The sequence below is a fragment of the Brienomyrus brachyistius genome, chromosome 10, assembly GCF_023856365.1.
Source record: "Brienomyrus brachyistius isolate T26 chromosome 10, BBRACH_0.4, whole genome shotgun sequence".
NCBI classification, from domain to species: domain Eukaryota; kingdom Metazoa; phylum Chordata; class Actinopteri; order Osteoglossiformes; family Mormyridae; genus Brienomyrus; species Brienomyrus brachyistius.
This window is the reverse complement of record NC_064542.1, coordinates 25,939,159-25,956,210: the sequence shown is the minus strand read 5'-3', so window position 1 is coordinate 25,956,210 and position 17,052 is coordinate 25,939,159. Positions and strand designations below refer to the sequence as shown.

General features: G+C 50.3%; 1 protein-coding gene across 4 annotated transcripts in view; it reads right to left on the bottom strand.

Annotated features, from left to right (window-relative positions):
• Positions 1-17,052, bottom strand: part of LOC125750292 (pyruvate carboxylase, mitochondrial-like) — a 112,200-nt gene that overhangs the window by 74,178 nt on the left and 20,970 nt on the right. For all 4 annotated transcript variants that reach the window (XM_049027872.1, XM_049027873.1, XM_049027875.1 and 1 more), the window contains one exon: positions 5,811-5,929. In XM_049027872.1, coding sequence (XP_048883829.1) covers positions 5,811-5,929 — 119 coding nt within the window. The remainder of the gene's footprint in view (positions 1-5,810; positions 5,930-17,052) is intronic.

The window sequence follows — 17,052 nt, the reverse complement described above, 5'->3', positions numbered from 1 at the left end:
CAATCAGATATAGCGGATGATTAGGAGGCCACATTTGATAGGTCCATGTTAGTGATTACATCAGAGTACCACCCCTACTCTTTCAAAGATCCCCGGGGATCTTTGATGACTCAGAGAATCAGGACCTCGGTTGTAGGTCTCACCTGTAGGATGGTACCATTTTTACAGCATGTGTCACTGCACTGGGGCATTGGGATCCACACTGACCACAGCATGGGCTAACCTGTTGGCCACACCCACACCTCCCTCAGCAACCCAGCTTTCTCAGTTGGTCTCCCATCCACACCCCCCCCCCCAAGGGTATAACTTTGGGTTGAGCAGGGGGCTTGAGGTCTCCACCCATCTAAGGGGGTCCAGGGGGTTGTACTGGCTGGTTTTGATTATTTGTAGGGTTACAACCCCCTCCTCCATAATTTATGGCTATGCTTAGATCTACAAAAGTTAGTAGAAAATGCTTATTAAGCTACTTCTCATATGTTGTTCTTCAAAGGCTGCACGCTATGCTTCTTTCTGTTCTTCCCAGATGACCCGTCCCTTTGCCAGTGACATGTCATCCCGACAACGGACCCTTGGAGCTGTAATGTATAATGCAAACAGAGCAGCATGCACGCTTTCACTTTGGGGTGGGGGGGGCCTCCCCTGTCTCGACACAGGGACCGAGCAATGAGGCATCGAGAGAGGCTCCTTCAAAGAGCCGTCTGTTCTCATTATTCATCTGGGATGGCTGCTGCAGGGAGGGCACGCTTGATGGCTAATTAAAACTTCAGTCAAAAGCGCACACATGGGCTTCGTTCTTCACAGGTTGTAATGAACCCAAGCCAGGGAAGCTTTTGAAGGAGCACTTATGCCGTTACCCTAGGGTGTGGGGCCGGCCCAAGGCATAAGCAACCTGAGCAGCTGTTTAGGGCCCAGTGGCCACCAGGGGGCCCCGGCCCATCTGAGCAGCATGTCAAAATTGGAAGGAAGATGACAAATGACAGCCAGGTTAATCAAGTTTTGCTTCGGGCCCCGAAAAGGGCTGGGCCAACCATGCTGGGGCGCCTAAAGGAAGGTGAACGTTTCAGAGGAAACAGGAAGCTAGCTCCAGGAGACCTACCGTCATTCTCACCGGCATCCGTGGGCTTAGCAAGACCACAAACCTACAAACCAATCCCTCCTGGAGACACTGTCATAGGATTCACTTTCCGAACAGCTCTGAAAGGTCAGCACTTCTTCCTCATTGAGTTTAAAACATCTTTATGGATTTTTTGACAGCAAATGTAAAGTTTGTGTCCAGTAGGCCCACTGTAGTCACTGTACAGTCAAAATACGGGCGCGCACACACACACACACACACACACCTGCTTGCATCCATGATATTAACCAGACCCACCGGCAACTGGAGTTCGGTCCGTCTACGGATAGAAGAGGCGTCAGGAGCCTGTGTGGGAGGCTGTGTGACACATCATCGCACCAGGCAGCTAAAGGTCATTCCCTCGGAGATCACCGACGACCCGCATGGCTGCCCCCTGCAGCTCTGACCCCAGCTTTCTCTAAATTACAGCAGTATTAGCTGCTCACGCTCAACCTCCCTGAATCAGAGACACTGGCAGATATAGGTTTCCCTGCAGTCTGCTGGATCTGATCTTAAACAGGGGAGATGATTGCAAAGCCCACGCAGGGACAAACAGTCCCTCTCTGGTGCCCTGCTGTTGCCACAGCGTCGCTGATAAAGGGTCTGGCTGTAAAAATCATCTGGGGGCTGGTTCCCCATTATCTGCTGAACAGTGCTGTTTAACTGGAACGGCTAGCCAGATGTCTCGCCTCCATGGTACTTGGAGACCCGAGGGTCAAGTCAGGTGACTTTGTGAGACTCCATGCCACAAGGACAAGAGCCCCATATTTTAATTATATTGATAATGCACAACGGTAGCAGTGCCACGTACCTAGGAGATTATGTAACTGATCCATTACCTCCGGCAATAAATTACGAACGTAATTGCAGTTCGTGTCAGTCTAGAATTTAATTTCGGATTTATCTACATTCTTGACTGTATAATTAACAAGCGTCTCCCACAATTTCGGGGAAAAAAAGATCAGGGTCCTGGCCCCCCAGCTGGAGGTGACGCTTGACTCCACAGGGTGCGCCGTGAAAGTCAGGCACATAAACACAGGTTTAAGGAGTGGGAACGAAAAAGACAGGTAGGTGGATGAGGAGGAGAGGGGGGAGGGAGAAATAGGAGGTTAGAGGGGGGGTCAGGAACTCAATAAAGGGAACGAGAGCGGGGAGCACGCAGGCGAGGGGTGGGGGTTGCGACTCCTGTGATTGGAAGGAATAAGATGTGAATTGGAAGGAATATGTGCGAGTTTCGGGGTGGAATGACTTCATGCAGGACACGGTCAGGGCAGCAGAACCGAGCTCTGTGTCTCGCTCCCATTGTCTCCCTCGCTCTCTCTCTCCGGCTTTGTCATTATCACTCTCGCTGTCGCTCTCTCTCTCCTCTTACTCATCCTGGTCGTCCTCTATTTTCATACATACAGAGGAATCAGCAAAACCTGCCGTATCCCCAATGACACACATACCACACTACAGCAGGGATTTCCATCCAGGTGGCTCTAAGCAGCACCAACAAGTAAGAGACTGGATATAAAATTTAAGATAATGTGACCGCTGTTTTGATGCAATGTCTTGATGTGCTGTACTGTAACGATCAACAGGGTCCACACGTAGCATTAGCTGGTTTTATAATACATAAGATTAAAAAAAATTCACATTTTGGTGGAAGCTGGCTTTGGATCTTGTTCAAAGAGGCTTAAAGATTGCAGGCATGAGAATCTACAGTCCCAGAGGACCCAGCTTGCCTTCACAAATTCCCATCTTCCCCCCGGCATCTGATTTTCTGTCTCCATCATGTCTCCATCATCCACAAACTCCCCTCAATCTTCCACTTGGTCCAACCCACCCCGGGCCCCCCCCCCCACCCACCCCTTTCTCTCCCTGACACTCTCTGACAGGCCGCAGAAATAAAGACGGACGGTGGCAATTTATGGGCAGTAACTCACGGCAATTAGCCACCGTGTGCTCCTGCGAGAAGGACCAGAACATGAGGCCGAGATAATCGCACACTGATGTGCGGGAGTGGAAACCTGCCCATCACATCATTCAGACAAAAATAATCGCATACCTACACAAACTCAACAAATGATCCAGACTCAAGACTGGATCAAGAGAGTTTATCCTGCCCTTTCCATTTCCCGATCAGCTCATCATCTAACGCAGGGATCTGCTGGCACCACGAGCATGTTAGGCTCCCATAAAGCCAGGAATCTGAGATGATCATGCCTTTGCAGGTCTTTCGTGTCTGGTACAGTGGGAGCAACCCGGAACTTATATTTTATTTGAGTGCCGTTTTTGCAGCTCCCAGTTTTGCAGTGATATTTTGTCGTTGTTACTAAACACAGATACATGCGAACAAGACAAATTCCTTCTGCACTGTCCGGCTACATGGCAGGGATGTCGTCCCTGACGGCAGCTACATGTAGACAGAGGGAGAGAGAAACGAAGTGGGTGCAGGGATATGCCGCGGTGAACGAGTACACCCTCCTGTACTCGGCAGGCCCACATGAAAGTGACAGGGGCGTAAACAGGGGCAGGTCCATAGTGCACTGGGCCCAGCTGAAAGCTGATTGGCCCCTGGAGTGCCTCCTCCCCTGTCACTCACTGATTCAGAACATGTCATTGGCTAATGATGAAGTTGACCTCTTTGTATGAATTATGGCCCCTCTTATGCTCCCCACCTTAAAAAAATTAATCCTAGAATCGCCCCTGAAAAGTGATGGACAGATTGGTCACATGGGAGGGAATTTAAAGAGTGGAATGAGGGATATGGAGGTTCAAGGAAAGAGATAGAGAAAGAGAAAGGAGAAAGATAGGTAGGTCACAACAAGTTGAATTGGGCACAGCACAGACGGAGGGCAGCTCTCGCAATAAAAGTGAGCCTTCAATGGCAAGAGGGGAAACAAATAAATAAATCAGAGTGTAAGGGGGAGACAGCGAAGGGTAATTAGTCTAAATCGCTGAGACACGCTGGCAGCTGGGTTGTGCAAACATAAAAGATCAAGAGCAGAGGTATTGATCCCATCTGTACCATTTTTACCACATAATCCTTCCCATTGAGAGCAGCACGCGTTAACAATAGCTAGAGACAGTGTGCGAGAGCAATATGAAGACCATTGTCACATAAGAGAAACAGATAATGGATCCTGGATGGGTGTAATGTAGACACACAAACACACCCACACACATTTTAATAATAAGGAGTGTTAAAAAATAAAATATGGCCATGAAATAAATACAGTCATAAAATGTCTGGCTCATTCATATTTATGTAAGACTTGTGCTCCCTCCACATTTATCAGAGTAGTGTAGCCAGTTCATTCCAGCAGCTGTCTGACAGCATCAATTCATGATGACAAGTCTTGATATTTATAATGAATTAGCCAATATCTTTATACTAACTGCGAATTGTTGAACTTACGTGAAAATGACAGGAGAGGGGGTGTAGCTGAGGAAACATGAGGTGCCCGCTGTAGTGGCTGTGTGTTTGTGTGTGTGTGTGTGTGTGTGTGTGGGGGGGGGGTTAAAGTACTGTATATATTTCATTATTACAATGTGATAAAGACCAATTATTTTTGCCCTTGTGGGGACATTTTTCCGGTCCCCACAAGAGGAAACAATTTTATAAAAATCTGTGACTGCAATCAAAATACTAAAAAAACTTATGATTAAGGTCAGGGGTGGGTAGGGATTACAAATTTAAGACTAGGGTTGTGCCCATGGGAATAATTGAAGAGTCCCCACAAAGTTATAGATACATAATCTGTGCGTGCATGTCTGTGTGTGTGCGCGCGCGCACAGGCTGGAGTGAACACATGCATATGCATGAGTGCTCGCACTGTGTGCACAAAGGCTTCTATACTGTCTCCTTGTTTCTCCCCTCCCTCTCCAAGGCTCCGCTCCCCAAACCTCTATCTATTGCTATACTCCCTTTTGATCTCTCCCACTCTGCCTTCACATCCCAGAGCAGCAGCCATCAGTGTGATTAAGCAGCAGACCTGGCGCCCGATAGATGGAGTGTTCGAGTCCCCTTGCGCCTGTTTTCTCCTTACGCCCCTCTGCCCACCCTGAATGAAGACTATGCCACACCTGAGATCTGCAGAGGCGCACAGAAAAACATTCCCAACCTGCAGGCGCACAGCAGATGCAGCTGCAAATTAAATTACACAGATCTGCAGCTCCACACCTGACAACAGTATCCTAGTTAATGCAGATATGCAGGTGTATAACGGAAAAGGTACATATTAGATCATGCTGATATACAGGTTTATAACAGAAAGGGGTACAACAGACTGCAGATATGTGGGTGTATAACAGAAAGGGGTACAACAGACTGCAGATATGTGGGTGTATAACAGAAAGGGGTACAGTATACTATGCAGATATGTGGGTGTATAACAGAAAGGGGTACAGCAGACTGCAGATATGTGGGTGTATAACAGAAAGGGGTACAGTAGACTATGCAGTTATGTGGGTGTATAACAGAAAGGGGTACAGTAGACTATGCAGATATGTGGGTGTATAACAGAAAGGGGTACAGTAGACTATGCAGATATGTGGGTGTATAACAGAAAGGGGTACAGTAGACTATGCAGATATGTGAGTGTATAACAGAAAGGGGTATATTAGACTATGCAGATACGCAGGTGTATGACAGATATGCAGGCTAATATACTCTGATTGGTATAACCAGATACAGGCTTGGTGAACTCACTCTGTAATCTCCTCAGTGACGGTGTGCTCAACTTGCAGGCGGGAGTTGACCTCGATGAAGTAGTGCTTCCCATGTTTATCCACCAAGAACTCCACAGTCCCCGCATTCTCATAGCCAACCTGCAAGTCACAGGTCGAACAGTAGGGGGCATCAGCACCGCATCTACACAAGACCGCCTTCAGCCCCACCCAGTTCAGCCTCCTCAAAGCTGCAACACAAATAGTGCAGCTATAGGATGCCACACCTTAACCCGAAAAAACGTAGTTGGTGACTAAAGAGCTACATACGACACTATAGGTCCTCAGCCTTGAGCCTCGATCATACTCAGACTAAACTAATTGCTCGTCTATCAAACAGCAGCCTAACCGGATGCTAAATCTGCTCAGATATGACCATGAGCCCCGAGATCCCAGCACCCGCAGAGTAAACTAATTAAGAAAACAGAGTAAGATTAGTAAAATACACATTATCACACAAAGGCGCGAGGGAGGGATAAAATAATGCAGCGGTTTGCAAACACGGGCTTAACTGACGACCTCAGGGAAGTGCAGAGTGGCCATTAAGCTTCTGTAACTGTGAGTACGGAGGCCGCAGGGAAGACACCCCAGCCTGGCGTAGCCAGAGGCCTGTTATTTATCTCACCCCTCCCTCTCCCCAGTAACGCAGCAGGGATTGGAGATAATTCTGAGCCAAAATTCACTGTAATCTGATCCAATTTTTCCTCATGCAATTTATCTCCCCCCCCCCTTAAATTCTCTCCCCACCTGGCACGGTCCAGAGCAGATGCTTGGACACACAAAGGCGAAGATGCGTGCAGAGCAACAAGCACAGACGCACAGGCATGGACACACATACGCATGAATGCATCGGGATCATAGGCACGCCAGAAAGCTTATGTAACAAGCTAGGGTGCACAGTAATGCATGCAGGCACCCATACAGACAGACAGTCAGACAGAGAGAGAGAGAGATAGCAACAGAGATATACATACAACCACACACACACACACACACACACACACACACACAGATCCGCAGAGAGACAGACAGATACACACAATCACACTGACATATATATATATATATATGACATATGCTGATTATATATACATATATATATATATATACATGCACATATATATATACATACATATTATATATATATATACATACATATTATATATATATATATACATACATATTATATATGTATGTATATATATATATATATATATATATGATTAGCAAGCCCATGGTTGGCATCTAGACCTCTGCTCCTTGAACCATTTCACGTGATGGCAAGCAGCAGGGTGTGGGCTTCGGGACAGCGACTGCAAGAGCCACGGAGGACCGGTCAGGGCATTCCCCCCAGAGCCAGGGAGGACCGGCCGGGGCATTACCCCCAGAGCCAGGGAAGACACCAGGGCATTACCCCAAGAGCCAGGGAGGACCGGTCGGAGCATTACCCCCAGAGCTACGGAGGACCGGTCGTAGCATTCCCCCCAGAGCCAGGGAAGACACCAGGGCATTCCCCCAAGAGCCAGGGAGGACCGGTCGGAGCATTTCCCCAAGAGCCAGGGAGGACCGGTCGGAGCATTCTCCCCAGAGCCAGGGAGGACCTTTCGGAGCATTCTCCCCAGAGCCAGGGAGGACCAGTCGGAGCATTCCCCCCAGAGACAGGGAAGACACCAGGGCATTCCCCCAAGAGCCAGGGAGGACCAGTCAGGGCATTCCCCCAAGAGCCAGGGAGGATCGGTCGGAGCATTCCCCCAAGAGCCAGGGAGGATCGGTCGGAGCATTCCCCCCAGAGCCAGGGAGGACCGGTCGGAGCATTCCCCCCAGAGCCAGGGAGGACCGGTCGGAGCATTCCCCCAAGAGCCAGGGAGGACCGGTCGGAGCATTCTCCCCAGAGCCAGGGAGGACCGGTCGGAGCATTCTCCCCAGAGCCAGGGAGGACCAGTCGGAGCATTCCCCCCAGAGACAGGGAAGACACCAGGGCATTCCCCCAAGAGCCAGGGAGGACCGGTCGGGGCATTCCCCCAAGAGCCAGGGAGGATCGGTCGGAGCATTCCCCCCAGAGCCAGGGAGGACTGGCTGGGGCATTCCCCCCAGAGCCAGGGAGGACCGGTCGGAGCATTCCCCCAAGAGCCAGGGAGGATCGGTCGGAGCATTCCCCCTAGAGCCAGGGAGGACCGGTCGGGGCATTCCACCCAGGGCCAGGGAAGACACCAGGGCATTCCCCCAAGAGCCAGGGAAGACTGGCTGGGGCATTCCCCCATGGGCCAGGAAGGACTGGCCGGGGCATTCACCCCAGAGCCAGGAAGGGCCGGCTGGGGCATTCCCCCAAGAGCCAGGGAGGACCGGTCGGGGCATTCCCCCAAGAGCCAGGGAGGACCGATCGTGGCATTCCCCCCAGAGCCAGGGAAGACACCAGGGCATTCCCCCAAGAGCCAGGGAAGACTGGCTGGGGCATTCCCCCATGGGCCAGGAAGGACTGGCCGGGGCATTCACCCCAGAGCCAGGAAGGGCCGGCCGGGGCATTCCCCCAAGAGCCAGGGAGGACCGGTCGGGGCATTCCCCCAAGAGCCAGGGAGGACCGATCGTGGCATTCCCCCAAGAGCCAGGGAAGACTGGCTGCGGCATTCCCCCTTGGGCCAGGAAGGACTGGCTGGGGCATTCACCCCAGAGCCAGGAAGGGTTGGCCGGGGCATTCACCCCAGAGCCAGGAAGGGCTGGCCGGGGCATTCACCCCAGAGCCAGGAAGGGCTGGCCGGGGCATTCACCCCAGAGTCAGGGAGGACTGGCTGGAGCACCGCGGCATTCCCGCCAGAGTCAGGGATCACAGCCCAGGGCATTGCCACCAGGGCTGGGGAGGTCTAGCTGGGGCACTGGGGTATTCCCGTCAGAGCCAGGGAGGAATGACCGGGGCATTCCCGCCAGAGCCAGGGAGGACTGGCCAGGGCACCGGGGCATTCCCGCCAGAGCCAGGGAGGATTGGCCAGGGCACCGTAGCATTCCCGCCAGAGCCAGGGAGGACTGGCCAGGGCACCGTGGCATTCCCACCAGAGCCAGTGAGGACTGGCCGGGGCACCGTAGCATTCCCACCAGAGCAAGTGAGGACTGGCCGGGGCACCAGGGCATTCCGGCAAAGGTGCTGGCCCAGTCACATGCTGCTATATGCAGGGAGAGAGGGTCAAATGGAAACAGGGAAAAGGAGCAGAACAACTAGGAGACAGTGCAAGACGAGGGTCAAATTTGGCTAAAAATGTAATTGCCGCAATAGCACTGGGGCACAGGCCTTTCGTCTGTGTACTTATCCTCACTGTAGACTGTATTATGCTAATCACAACTTTATGTGTGACGCCCGACGCATCGATGTTATTGCCACCGTGTCTGATGCTATTTCACATTTCGGCAAAGGGGAAAAAAATATGTATAAATGAAAGGGGGCTAGTGATGAAGGTAACAGGTAACAGGCTGTGTGAGATCATACACGGAGAGCAGAGACACCTGAAGCCACTGGGAATACTGGTTTCGGCTTTCATGTCTTTATACCAGAATTTTGTCTGTGAACCCTGGGGGGGATGAAAAGAAGAATGCAAACGAGGAAGGAGAATAATGGGGGGGGGGATTCAATCAATTCCATGATCTCAAACTGGTGTTTAAGAATCTCTGAGCAAAATCGTCATCACCATGGAAACAGCTGCTATAAAATAAAACAACTTAAAATACAGTTTCAGCAGGGATAATATCATTATACTATATACTGCACTTATTCATCCCTGTTCTCCATTTGTGCCTCGGTATGGGATCCATACCTCCCCCCCATCCCAGCCCCTCTAATAATTCCAGAAGTTTGTCCTGCCCCCTCCTCAGCAAACACACCGGTGACTCAGGGTTTGCACTTCCTTTGCGTCGTGCACACACAGGAAAAGAGCACCCACATGGGGCCCCAATCAAACGGGCCCCTAATGTCACAGCGCCTCCCCTGACGATGGGCACGGACAATCAATGACGAAGAACAGAATCAAAACTACTACGAAAACACTGGTGACAGACCTGCCTGCCTCACCCTCCCCCGTCTCCTGAACCCCCACCTCTGGCCACACTCTCACAACAGCACCCCTCATGTTGTGGGGGGTGGCTCTGAAACCACCTGCTCCAGGGTCGACCCCCCCCCAAAAACTGCCTCAGACACCCTCCAAATGACCAGCAGGATTAGAATGGCTGGTCTGTGCTGGTCTCAGCCCCATCTCCCTTCTGGTTCCAAGCCCAGAAAGAGTATTTAACCCCCAGCACCCCATGTGAGGATATCATCTCCCCACCTGGCGGAGCAACGGCTTAATTAAGCTACGAAAACAAAGTGCCATACGAGCAGCCGGGCTGCTCAGCCCTGGATGGCGCCCGTCCCGAGTCCCGTGGCCAGAGCCACGTCAACACACCACCCGCGGTTTCCGCGACAGCACAACGTACACCGCCTCGGCCGTCCGCCGGCGGGGAAGGTGCGGTCCAGCTGAACGGAATACCCTGAAATCCAACCCACTCCAAAATCCAGCTCGCGACAAGCAGCCACCAGTGAGAAGCAGGCCACTTGCAAAGAGAGCGCACTCCTGGTGAGCCATTCAGAGTAGGTGAGAGAAAATAAAGGCAAAAAGTGTCCTGGGCCATGATGTGCGACGCGAAGAGAGGAGCACGAAGAGGACAAGGAGGGCAGAGCACAAGGGCTATAAGGGAACAGCAGAAAATGGAGCGAGGAGATACGAGGGAACAAGGAGAACAGAACAGATGGACAGGGTGTTTTAAATGGGTGCAGAGAAAAGAATGGAGATGGCAGATCTATAGAGGAAACGGGGTAATAAATAACACAGCCCTGTACTGGATAAGGAATTTTAAATGGGAGCAGAGGGAAGAGGGAGACGATGGCTATAGAGGAGAAAGGTGTTTATAAATAACACAGCCCTGTACTGGACAAGGAATTTTAAATGGGAGCAGAGGGGAAAACAAAAAGAAGACTGATGTAGAGGAGAAAGGTGTTTATAAATAACACAGCCCTGTAGTGGACAAGGAATTTTAAATGGGAGCAGAGGGGAAAAAGGGAGAAGATGGATGTGGAGGAGAAACGTTTATATATAACACAATCCTGTACAAAGAACATTAACCTAAAACCTTCCTAAAATAAAATTGTGCAATTTAGAGCGGGAGGGGGGTACAGAACAAGGGATGCTTGGATTGTTTAAGAAAATGATACGCCTCACGTGTGTCAATCGATCATTTATTGGCTAATGTGTTACTACCTTGATCGGCACAGGATTCCAGCAAAACACAAACATCTTTCCAGTCTGCGGGGCCACTGGGCCAACAGATGGAGTGAGAGACCGGAGGCTGCAGAGAATCTGTGCCAGAGTGCGAGAGTGACAGTGAGGGGGTCTGTTCATGTGAGACGTGCGTGTGCGTCTGTGTAAGGCTGCGTGTTCGTGCAACTGAAAGCAGGACTCGGCGTCTCTGAGCCTCAATGCGTGTGCTGAGGTCATCTGTACATGTGAGACCCGTATCCGTGTGTGTTAGCTCATGTGTTTGTGTGTCTGAACACAGGACTCGGAGTCTCTGAAGCTCTACATGTGTGCTGAGGGGGCCTGTTAGTTTAATATGCGTGTGCATGTGTGTCTTAACGCAACCTATATGTGTGCTTATGCAGCTATATGCTATGCGTGGAGGTGGGCTTCACATGCACAGCAGGCTTGCTGCTCTGCTTATCGTTGCTAGTGTGTTTTTGTCTTGCTTGATGTATTTTGTGTGTGTGTGGGTGATTATGTTTATATTACTTTGTGGGGACCAAATGGCCATACACCAGGTCCCCACAAACATCTGTGAATGCAATCAAAAAACAAAATGTCATGTATCTTGTTACTTATGCTTAAGGTTAGGGCTGGGTAGGGGTTAAGGTTGTCATGTTGGGGTTAAAGGACAGAATTGCAAACCTGTGTGTGTGTGTGTGTGTGTGTGTGTGTGTGTGTGCGTCTATGAGCGAGCGCAATCCGGCAGCCATCCGAACGACACCCACACTCCGGTACAGCGCACAGCCCCAGGGGGCGGGAGAGAGGAAAGCAGAGCTGGAGACTGGTGAAGAGAAGAGGGGAGCCAGGATGGGACGAAAGGTCACGCAATTAATTATTCTTAATGCGCTGTTGTTATTAGAAAACATGCTGACTTCATTTATATCCTTTATTTGCTCCTGTTTATCCAGTAACCTTGTTACAGCTCAGGGAATGGGAAGCAGAAGCTGTATAATCTTTTCAACACGATACAGAGGGCTCCGTCCAAGAGCAATTTATTGAGTATGGTGGATTCTAAAGCTTTCACACACACCTCCTGCCACATTCAAAGTGTAGGGATGCCATGTGCCCACACCACGCAGAAGACGTGCGCTCAGAGCCCTCCGACAGACCCGCCCGCTTCACCAGGTGCACCAGAAGAGGGACTTGCACCAAAACTGGTGGTGTGGAAGAGGCGGAAACAAAGTCCTAATGGCGAGGAAATGGAACTATGCAAATGTATAATCACTGTATTTTTAATGTTAAGTGCATTTAGTGTGTTAAACGTCTGGGGGTGGGAATGGAGGGGGTAGAGATCAAAAGGAAAAGGGGGAGAGAGCAACAAAATCAGCAGACTGATAAAGCGGGCGGGGGGGGAGGGGTAGAGCAAGGCTGCACTTAAAGGGAAGCAGAACGCTCCAACGATGGAGTACAATTAGGAGCGTGACATTCCTCAAGAGCCTCCAATCCGACACACCGACTGCGCTGCTCACAAAGATAAACATGAGGGAGGGGCCCGCAGTACAGCCACGGCGTCTGCAGTATGGCGACACTGTCTGCAGGGCGTCTGCAGTACAACTAGAGCGTTGAAACTGGGTGTCTGCAGAATAGACATGACGTCTGCAGTATAGCTACGGCGTCGGAGCTGGGTGTCTGCAGGGCGTTTTCAGGATAGACATGGTGCAGTATAGCTACGGCGTCGGAGCTGGGTATCTACAGTGTAACTATGGCACTGGACTTGAGCGTCTGCAATCCATCAGCAGGATAGGCATAGCATCTGTAGTAAAGCTTCAGTGTTGGACCTGGGTGTCTGCAAGGAATCTGAAGCATAGATATGTCGCTGGACCTGGGCGTCTACAGGGTATCTGGAGAATAGCTTCAGTGTTGGATCTGCGTGTCTGTAGAATAGATACAGCGTCAGACATGGTCATCTGCAGGGCGTTTGCAGTGTAGCTACAGTGTCAGACCCGGGCATTTGCAGAGCGTCTGCAATGTAGCTACAGTGTCGGACATGGTCATCTGCAGGGCATTTGCAGCGTAGCTCCAGTGTCGGACCCGGGCATTTGCAGGGCATCTGCAGTGTAGCTACAGTGTCGGACCGTGACATCTGCAGAGTAGCTACCTAGACATCTGAAGTATAGCTACAGCATCAGACCTGGGCGTCTGCAGGCCGTCTCTAGGGTGTGTCTGTTTATAAATGGCTACAGTCCTTTTTGCTGAGGACTTTACACAGCTGCCAAGCTCAAGTCAGACGTGAAGGCTGCCTTATGACGGGTGGGGGGGCTCGATCACTCCCACACACCCTTGAAGGGCCTGAGATCCCACCGGACGAGTGACAACAGCGAATGGAAAGAGGCCAGACCTGCAGGCTGGCAGTTTCATTCTGAGGAGAACAATTTGGAGGGCAGGCCTGAACCATCACTGCATTTCACTGCAGCTGGGAACCACCATTGCCTGGCTGTGGATGGACCTTCTGCATTGGTGGTTCCCCCCTAATTTTTTTGCACCACAATCTCCTTCTTCAACTCCCCACCATCTCTCATTGACCCCACACAGACCACTCCTAAAATTTCCTGCAGTCTTTCAGTTCATTAACCTCCATGTCTCGTGTCATGTACTACCCCCACCTCCCCAGTAGGGGGCCACAGAACCCCCTTTGTGGGCATCACTGAAATGAACTCAAAAACAGCAGCGTTTCACACCCAGTTCCTTACTGTAATGCCTTGGAGCATGCACCACCCCCCCCCTCCCCAGGCACCTCCCATCCATCTTTGTAGAATCAATAACATGGCAAGACAAAAGACAGAGAGATAAATAAATAATCTCGAGTACAGGGGTGGAGATGGACCGGGGTGGGGGGCAGACAGAAATGGGTGAAAGAGAGACATAGACAGAAAACTAGGAAGGTACAGAAAATGAAAAAGATCAGCTAAGCCAGGAGTGGGAAGACAGGAAAGGCTAAGGCACCGAATGAGAGAAAAGCCCAGAACACTATGGAAGTAGACGAGTTAAAAACAAACATGGAGAGAGAAGATGAGTGGACTGACTAAGGACCAATCAGCAATCATTCACATGATGCAGAAATCAGCTGCCGCCTCCCACGTCCCACTATCCTCCACTCCAACGCCTCCGGCTCCCCTTCACCTATGAGAGCAGCACTCCAGGGCCGTTCCAGACAAGGACCCCCAAACACACACGCAGACGCACACACACACGCACACACACACACACACGCACACACACACACACAGACCCGTACTCATATCTTTGCGGGGAATGTCCATTCATTTCTATGGGCAAAACCCTAATCCCAACAATGACAACCTTGACCAGAAGTAACAAACAAAATGCAATACTTTTGGCAAGTTTTTTGATTGCGGTCAGATTTTTAGAAAAACAAATTTCCCCATGTGGGGACCAAAAGAAATGTTCCCCACATGGGAACACAATGTCAAAATAACAGGTTTTTAAATCACATCCAAATGTCCCCACAATGTAATGTATATTTGACACACACACGCACGCACACACGCACTCACACACACACACACACATTCACATGCTGATGCAGACATGCTGACCGATCCAGACAGAAACTTAAAGGCATCACTGGCTGATGGGCTCTCAGCATCAGGGATAACCCTCTGCCACTTCTGGGACTTGAACCAGCTACCTTCCGTGAGCCACACACAACCCTATAAATCCAGTAAGGGCTTAACCAGAACTCCTAGGAGTGGCTACATCCAACTAACATGGTAATATTGGTATGCCATCAACACATACAAGATGGACAAATCCACTCTGGTAGTGAGGCTGGGAGATCATTGCTGAAGCATGCATGTGTGTGTGTGTATGTGCGTGTATGTGTGCACCAACGTGGGTCACATGTCAAGTTCATCCCAGGTGAAGCCCAACCTCAGCTTAACTCCAGGCCACGTTTAACCAAACGCTCCGTTTCCCCAACATAAAGCAGAAAGCGGAGTGAGAAGAGTGTGTCTCACAAAGTGTGCTTTTATGACGAGATTCTCACGCTAGCCTGTCATTAGCGATCCCCTGCCTAATTAGTGATTGAAAGCAGTCTAGCCCTCCTTAGCTCGCGCCTCCTCCGCAGCAGGAATGATGCTGGTATAGCCGAAGCTATGACGATGCTCTCCTTGCCCCCGTCGCTGCATGTGCTGCTCTTCAATGCAACTATAATTGTGTCTCGGATTAGCATCACCAAAGAAACAATACAGCGTGATTGCAGTTTAGCTCCTAAGCAAAGGCCGCAATTATGCTGTTACAGCCTGTTTCTGACGTCACTGCATAGGTGCACCGTACGCACACACTGGCAGCAGAGGTGGATAACTCAGGTCTAGAGAGTAAGTCCAGACCAAGGTTTTGTTTCAACCAAAGAGTCACAGTCACAGAGTACTGAACTAGTTGGTTGAAACAAAATCTTGGCCTAGACATTTACTTTCTGGACCAGACCTGCCCACCTCTGGTAGGCGGACCCTGAAAAGTCATTGAGATGTGAACAATGGTGCCGTTTCCACAGTTCCCTACCAGACCATAAAATGCACACATACCTCGTTCTGTATAAAGTAGCTCACAGAGATTCACAGAACAAATATGTAACCATGTGTGAGCTTCATGTTAATGAAGTGCATTCTTGTTTTAACGTGCTGGTCAGCATCTCTAACGTTAATGGAGGACAGTATCAGGATATCTAAGCGACTGTACAAACAGAACACTATCCCTGGTTTTTAACTGTGCAAAACTGGTGGATACCTGAGAATGTACCCATAACACTCACCCCTGCACAAAGTGTATTTCACGCGTGTTGTTCTGAAGAAAACAGCGCCATCTAGTGTGCATCCTCATTGCTACTCACCCACAAACTGCATCAAGTATTACATTCCTCTTCCACTACACTGGCTACACTTCACAGCTGACAGAGGCACAGCGTTTATAAAGTAAGATTCGGGGGATATGGGGTTTATATTAAAATTTGACTGCTGCCCCCTCTCTGTGACACTCCCTCTGTGACACTCCCTCTGTTGGCTCCACAGAAACGACTGCATTAAAAAGCTCAGAAGAACCCCCTCGCATGAGGCAGACCGCGCAGCGTGAGACGTCTCCCTCCCCGGTCCTCCACTCGCCCCCCTCAGCACAGACTACAGAGCATTTCAGAGTAGAAGAAAGCCGGCGTACCCAATCTTACACAGATTTCCACTTCAATGCATTTGGTACGCCCTTAAAATGCCCTTAAAACAGCCAGTAAAATGCAAATGGTGTTCTACGTGAAGCAGAGTAACAGATAATTATTAAGCATTCGTGAGTGTGCCTGTGGTCAGGTATTGTAGGGCAGCAGACAACACGCTGAAGGTGACCCCAACTGAACCAGTAACTCAGTTTTAACTGGCAAGGCCCTCGGCCCCTTAAGCCTCAGCGGCAAAGAAACTCTGCCGCCACCCCCCCCCCCCCCAGAGCTGCACTCACTACCTTAAAAAACCTTCATCACGAGTCCTGCTGTCTATCAGAAGCTGAAGGACCTGCGGGGGGAGCTGCAGCCGCATTGACCTCAATTAGCAAACAAAATTCATAAAAGTTTCGCAAATCAATGAGACCTAGATTCAGGTAAGCGGTGGCAAAAGAATGAATGAATGTTTGAATGAATGAACAAATGAATGAAACTAGCATGAGTGATGTTAGGTCTACCCTCCTGCAAAGGACACAATATGAAATAAACCATGAAATAAATTAAAACAAGCCCCCAACACACGGCTATGTGCATTTTTTTAAGCAGATTCTGATTGTGAAGCTGCTTCTGGGTCAGCGTGGCTGGAAACAGGGCCGCTTCAGCTCGTTCTAACTGCGCAGCCCGCGGTGCTTCGCCATACAGGCAGCAGCAAAGAGACAGTGTGGCACAATGGCTTCCGGCGCATTCTG